Source organism: Fulmarus glacialis, unplaced genomic scaffold (genome assembly GCF_000690835.1).
Source record: "Fulmarus glacialis isolate BGI_N327 unplaced genomic scaffold, ASM69083v1 scaffold20342, whole genome shotgun sequence".
Taxonomy (NCBI): domain Eukaryota; kingdom Metazoa; phylum Chordata; class Aves; order Procellariiformes; family Procellariidae; genus Fulmarus; species Fulmarus glacialis.
Genome location: NW_009198689.1, coordinates 11,068 through 18,502, shown reverse-complemented (window position 1 = coordinate 18,502; position 7,435 = coordinate 11,068). Strand labels below are relative to the sequence as shown.

The 7,435-nt window shown below is 40.0% G+C and overlaps 1 protein-coding gene across 1 annotated transcript; it reads left to right on the top strand.

Moving 5' to 3' along the window:
* Nucleotides 1-349: 349 nt before the first annotated feature.
* Nucleotides 350-6,259, top strand: CPEB4 (cytoplasmic polyadenylation element binding protein 4). The gene is made up of 2 exons (XM_009573008.1): nucleotides 350-2,539; nucleotides 5,657-6,259. The coding sequence occupies exons 1-2, from the start codon at nucleotides 1,418-1,420 to the stop codon at nucleotides 5,660-5,662; spliced, it is 1,128 nt and encodes a 375-aa protein (XP_009571303.1). The 5' UTR covers nucleotides 350-1,417; the 3' UTR covers nucleotides 5,663-6,259.
* Nucleotides 6,260-7,435: the final 1,176 nt, after the last annotated feature.

Sequence of the window (7,435 nt, the reverse complement as noted above, 5' to 3'; positions counted from 1 at the left end):
TGCGCTCAGCGGCCGAGACCCTGTCCCGTAATCTCCGGGCGATTTGGGAGAACCGGTTAAACACCTTCCATGGGGGAGAGAGGAGCCCGGCCCCCTGCCGCCTGCACCTTCCCCTCCCTGCCGGAGGCTGCTCCTCTCCTGAGGTAAAAAAAATCCCTCCTGCCTTCCCCGACACCAGGACTCTTGCGAGGGAGGGGGGACACCGCGGGGGGCACCCCACAGAGAGCCGGGGCCTGGCGAGCCGAGCCTGCCTGCGCCGCCCGCCCCTGCCCCGCTGGATGCCGAGTCCCTGAGGAGGAGAAACACATCTAACGCATATCCACCCGGCCTTTCAGCCAGGGGCCCGCTGGTCTGCAGGGAGCCCACATATCTCGGTGGAAGCAGGCGAGCCCCGCACCAGAAACCACCCTCCCAGCAGCAGTGAGAGCAAGAAAATCTCCTTCCCCTTCCTCCTGCACAACTCGCTGTCCCCTCCCTTCCCTTTTCCCGAGCGCTGAATGCTGATTTCTGAGATGAAAATCTTCCTCTTCGGACAGCCAGGACTCATATGAAGGACACACAAATATTGGATCATAAATAAGAAGCGAGTCTGGCGAGCTCAGAAACCCAGCCCAAAAGGAGCAGCATCCAGCATCCACCCTTCTCCTGCACAACTCACTCCCCACCCAACACACATAGAATACTAATTTCCTGAGATAAGATCTTACCCCTTTAAACAACCACACACGCGCATACACACACACAGAGTGTATATTATTACTAAATATAATAGGTTAAACCCAGCAGCACGGGAAAAAGCCTCTTCTGTAACTCACTCCCCCTTTTCACCCTTCTGAATGCTGAGATCCTGAGGTAAATTTTTCCCTTACCCACAGCAAAGACTCTTTTTGAACAGGACACAAATATATATTAGATTATAGAGATATATTAAATTATTCCAGATTTAAATCTATTTTTTGCTGCCAAGGGGTCGGGGGACTAGACGTCATTGTATTTTCTTTTTTTTTCCCTTCCCTCTTAACTCATTTATGGGCAAGTCAAGGCTGCTGAGGAGGAAAAAAACAGAATAGTTAGAATCTCTTTATCCTTATTCCCCAGAACCTTTTTCTCTTGTTGCTGTGCATTTCCTTTAGAAAAAGGAAACCTCTTATTTTGTGAACCAAAGATTTATTTTTCCCTTCCTCCTGGCCAAAGGAAGGAAACGGACACAAATTGGCACATTTAAATAGTTGAAGAGATCTATCTTTTGCAAAAAGCAAACATCTTTATCCAAATCTGAAATAAATAGCGTGGAGGGAGAAACTGGAATATCTAGCTAAAAACAGGATACTTGCTAATCTCGCCTCAGAAGAGGACGAGGTAAACACTAAACATCAACTTGTTCTTACAGGGAGGATTCAAACCCTAAATATAATAAATGGGGGATTACGGGTTTGGAGTGTTAGTGCAAAACAACACTGGAAATAAGTCAGCTTTTCCAGTCAGATTTCATCCACATCTGCAGCCTCCACACCATCATCAAAATGCAACCCCCAGCCCTGCTGCTTTTATAAATAATAACACAGCTGCCAATGGCAGTAGTGCTGGGTCAGCTTGGCTCTTTCCTGCTCCAGCTGCCCATAATATTCAGGATGAGATTCTGGGGTCAGAAAAATCTAAAACTCAGCAACAGGAAAAGCAAGAGTCCCTAGAAAAACAGCAGCTTTCCCCTGGTCAAAGTCAGGAAGCAGGCATGCTCTCTGAACCTGAGAAAGCTAAAACTGAAGAAAATCAGGGCGATAATTCTTCAGAGAACGGCAATGGAAAGGAGAAAATAAGAATAGAATCGCCGGTGTTAACAGGATTTGATTATCAAGAGGCTTCGGGGCTGGGTACTTCGACGCAGCCCTTGACATCCACTGCATCTTCTCTGACTGGTTTTAGTAACTGGTCTGCAGCTATAGCTCCTTCTTCTTCTACAATAATCAATGAAGATGCAAGTTTTTTTCACCAGGGAGGGGTCCCTACTGCCTCAGCTAATAATGGTGCTCTGCTGTTTCAGAATTTTCCACATCACGTCAGCCCTGGCTTTGGTGGTAGCTTTTCCCCCCAAATTGGACCCCTCTCTCAACACCACCCTCATCACCCCCATTTTCAGCATCATCACAATCAGCATCAGCAACAGAGAAGGTCTCCTGCAAGTCCTCATCCACCTCCATTCACACATAGAAATGCTGCTTTTAATCAATTGCCTCATTTGGCTAATAATCTTAACAAGCCACCTTCTCCATGGAGCAGCTACCAAAGTCCATCGCCTACACCATCTTCATGGAGCCCTGGTGGCGGTGGATACGGTGGGTGGGGTGGGTCCCAAGGCCGAGACCACCGCAGGGGACTGAACGGAGGGATAACACCCCTGAACTCCATCTCGCCCTTAAAGAAGAATTTTGCAAGTAATCATATCCAGTTGCAGAAATATGCTCGACCCAGCTCGGCCTTTGCTCCAAAATCATGGATGGAAGACAGTTTGAATAGAGCTGACAACATTTTTCCTTTTCAGGTGAGCATACTCTGTTACATCCATAAGAAAAATAACACGTAAGTGTATTAAAATGCCCTAGAAAGGGTTGGGGATTTGAACAGTACAGTCTGATTGTACGACTTCTGTGCTTGCAACTAAAAAATAATATGTATAGCTAACTTAAAATGCCATAGTGTGAATTATGCTCCGAGCTGTGAATCGTGTTTTTTTTTTTTTAATAGTGGTGGTCATATAAATATATGACCACCAGACCCATCTGTTGCTCACCAGACATCTGTATTAGCCAGTTTCCTTCAGCTTAATACTTGCACATATTCAGAAATAGCTGATGAACAAATTGAGTTAAAAGTAGCAAGTAGATCTACAAAAAGGAGTAAGAAAAAAAGTGCTGCCTGATGAAGTATGAAAGATCTGAGGCCTTCTGAAGTATTTGAGAATGTACCACATCTGAGAAAAAGTATTGAGTGATTGAATTTTGTTTTACAGTATCATACGGACTTGTAGTGCAACATAATTTTTGTAGCATTTTTTGGAAACTTTGATTTTTTTTTTTTTTTTTTTACATGGTGGTAATCAACACAGTTTGCTTTCCTCAGTAATGGCAGCAAATTTTGGTTACTGGCCATTAAATCATCACCAAAAATAGATCTGGACGAGTTTCAGTTTGTGGTCTCCTATATTTTAATATGGCCTTATCCTGGCAGAAGGCAGGTTGTCTGGCAGTTCAACCTCTCCTTCTAGGCTGACTTTTTATGAATTAGAAAAGAACTGCATAATGTTGAACCTAATTTGCAGTAAAAATTAAAACAGAAGTACTCTTCTCTTCATCTGACCACTAGTTAAATCTAGCTTTTATGTGTGTGTGTGTCTTTTGTAAACTCCAAATCCAAAAACCCAAGAGTTCTTTTACATTTAGTTGGTTATTTTTCAAAATCTTCAAATGAGAGCAAAAGTAAAAATTTCAAAATGATTGCAGTATTTCTAGCCATGCTGTAAGAACCAGGGTGACCTACTTTAAAATAATGCAAAAGATCTGAAGATAAAACCCGTGCAATATGTCTCGTGTTATAAACCACCCTAAAGAAATGGAAATACATTTAATAATGAGTTTGTGGATTCAGACACAGGAACAGTTCAGTTCTTCGTGAACTGTTCAGTTTCTGTTTGATTTGCAGGGCCTGCCTATGCAGCCTTCTGACAACAGAGCAGCTGCTGGCAATAACTTTCCATTAGAGACCTTTTTTCTACTGCAGCGCTACTAGCTGGTTCAATATCAGGTAGAGCCCTTGTAAATTTAGAATGCATAGTAATAATTGATTTTAATGTCAGGATTTGTAATTAATATAATGAACCTGTGTCCAGCATACCAAACTTATAAACTGAAACCATTAGAAAAAGGGACACAGCTGGAGTCGGTCTTTTTTCAGCCTCACTGCAGCGAGACTTGGCTCACAGTTTAATTCATTCTGTACCCTGACACATAGCTGATGTACAGAGTGACAGAATGAGATCAAGTGTGTCCTTGCTGCTGTGTATAAGGCCCAGATATATACGGTAGAAATGTGCTTGGTTTGACATCAAGGAAATTTCAGGAAATTGCAAAGTCAACCTTGACTTCTGGATTGTGTTCCAAACATAAAATATCAGACACATGTATTTTGATCACGGTAAAGAAATAATTTTTGTGTAGCATGTTGGTATGTATTTACATAAACACTGAGATGAAGCTGTACATGTCAAGACCAAGTCTGACACTTCTTCATGCCAAGAAAAGGAAAGTGTTGGAGTGAAGTGCTTTCCAGTCTGTTACTATCACTTCTGCGAAGAAAAGGGCAGGGCAGCAAAACAGGACTTCAGCACTGCAGACCTAGAAAGATGCTGATTAATTTTGAAGCCATCTTGGAAACTGCTTTTTATAACTTTTTTTTTTGTATAAAATCTTTAGCTCCTTTGGTCACTTAGTCATTTGTGTGTTGAAAGCATACTGAATTTTTGAATTGCTGGAAACAAATGATGTAAAATTTGACCTTTGATGTCTTTTTATTTTTTCTTGATTATGCTGATGGTACGCCTGACTCAAAGCAGAAATAAGGAGTTTTGCTTATTGTATATTTGTGTTCATGCATATACATATATATATATGAAGTATCCTTGGTGATGCAATCATGTACTGGACAAGGCTATTTTGTTACTGGAATCTTCTTAGATTCCTATTTAGGAAATAATTGAAAGCTGTCTTTGCTGCAGCAACATAATGGAGTAATTTGATATAACTATCCCTTTCATTTAATATTTATGTTTTGCTGTTTAAATCATTAACAAGTGTGGCTGCAATCTAGTGAAAATTAGTTTCTTTAGAAGGCAAGATGTAAACCAGCAATTGCAAATATTTGGGGATCGCTTTTTTTTTTGCCTCAAAGATTGTCTCTACTCCAAAGCTTGGTGAAACACAGAAGTCTATGTTTTGATGGAAATCTTTGGGTAGCCAAGTGTAAGTGCTCGTTTCCTCTTCGGAGAGGACAACATTACATAACATCCCTATAAGCCACTGATGTGAACTGCTGCTCACTTGAAATATTTCTGCCCATGGCCCTTTGACGCTTGCGATGAAGTGGGCGTTCCAAATGGTGCAGATAAAAGGAAAATACTGTGGTGATCTGTTTGATAATCTTGCAGTTTGATGATTGCTTGCTTGGTATTGCTTGAGCTTGAGAGCTGCATGGAAAACATTGTGCTTTTTGTTGTAAGTGGTTTTCATTTGGAATTCTGTCTCATAACATTTCAGAAGTAGCATGTCTGTAGGAACCTCTTGCTGCAGAGACAGAACTGGAAGCAAGGTCGGAGAAGAGTATTACCAGATCTGTTAATGAAATTAAGTTTTGATATTGTGCTTTAGCCACTGGGCAAGCTTCCCCCTTCAAAGATCTTTTGAAAAGAGAAAAGCCATTGTTCTTTGTGCGTTCATTTGCAAAGGAAATGGTCTCCAAATGAAAAAATGGTTCCTGAATTAAAAAAAAAAAAAAAATCTTTTGGATACAACAGAGAATTGATATATGAAAATGCTTTGACTGTGACTATTGCATCTTACAAAGTTACTGATTTTTTAAATAATCCCTTCTATTGCTCTCCCAGCAGCACTGACAAACTAAGCGCTCAGTAATTGCATTTTACTGCAGCATTGCCCTCAAGATTGTTTTGGCTTTCCTTTTGCTGTGTACTTGCACTTCCTCATGAGAGTGGAACATCCTGCCTGTTATGCAATGCATAAATCTTGCTTTGATAGGCACTTCCAGGTTTCCAGACCTCATCTTCAAATGTGTGATGATGTTTTTTAAATTGGTCTTTGAAGGCACAAGCAAGTTAAGCAATAGTGTTCAGCTTTCTGTAAAAATACTTTAGAATAATTTGTGTTTCTTCCTGGAATCAGGCTTGAAAATAACTGCCCATTTCAAAGAATTTTGTACATGAGAGCAGTTCATTATATCCACTTGTTCAAAATGTTTTTTCCTTTCTTCTACAGTGGTTAGTTTCCAGGTATATAACTTCTTCCAAATCCACTGAGGGTCTGTGCCAGAGAGACTTTCTCTTCCCTCAGGCAGATATGGAATGTTTGAGAAAACACATACGTGATTACAGAATGTGTTTTAATTTTGAGCTATACGTCATGATTTGTTTGCCCAGAGAAATGGATTGATTCAATAAGTGCATTAAACAAATTCACGGGGAACTGGAATTAAAAAATAACCCCTTGAATGCATTTGCCAATCTTTCGTCTTGGAAGAGTTTTGCAAATAAATTTCTTTACCGTGCCTCTTTATTTTAATATTTGTTCTTTGTTTTTGAGGAACCTTTTCATAAATCATGATGGCTGGTTGCATAAAATGAGGCTACTTGTTTTGCAGAAAGTTTTGCAGAATTTTATTTTTATTCTAGAAACAGCAATTATTCCAAGAAATTTCAAGCTATCATTTTAAAATAGAATAAATACTTGAAGTTGGATTTTTAAATGTCTGTTCACCTTTTTTTTCTGTAACTACATCAGCTGTGTAGTAATTAGTGTTTTGTATGCTGTTCCCCACAGCTACTGATCTGTGGAATTAGAAGCACTCTAATGTGGTATGACATGCACAAGTTAAGTACTGTGGAAGTTAACACTGTTCGTGTTTTATAAACTTACTACTGACGTTAATACTTCAGCTTGGCCCTCCTGTGCGTTTTTGACCTCAGGGTTTCTTTTTAAAGAGAGCTTTTGTTAGAAGCTATTTGAATTATGTTTGGATTTTCCTAAGATTAAAAGGAGTACTCTTATTAAGCATTTTGCTTTGAAAATTGCATACTTAGCAGCCCAGCACAAAGATTGAGAACACAAGATACTGTGGAAAATAATTTCTAGAAGATACATGAAAAACGTAATATGTGGCTAAAATAGAATCAGACATGTTACTGGAAATTTTTATAAAGGTCTGTAATTTCTAACACTTAAAAAAAAAAAAAGCTCAAGTTTGACTAAACCAGAAGTGCTCCCTCCCAAAAAAACTCCTATGTTATGCGTCACTTAACTTTTCCAGCTTTTTCTTATTGTTCCCTGGTGAAGCTATAAAAGATGATCAGGGCAGCATACAGCAACATCCTTTCAGGAAAAACCTGTTTATTCAAAGCCTTTAATTCACTGGATACTGGACTGGGAGGTGGAATACAGCATTTGCAGGGTGGTGGGAAGGAGGAGAAGCTTACCCAGAAGCCTAATCAAGTCTAAATTTGCTTTGCAATTAAAACAAAAACATGGAACTTGTATTTAGTGCCTACAATATTACCTCTCCCTACACACTTTACTTTGCCTGAGACACAAGGCTTTTTAATTGTGGGAAATATGTACAAGGTTTCAGAAAGTTTCAGGCTTTCCGTGCTATAATG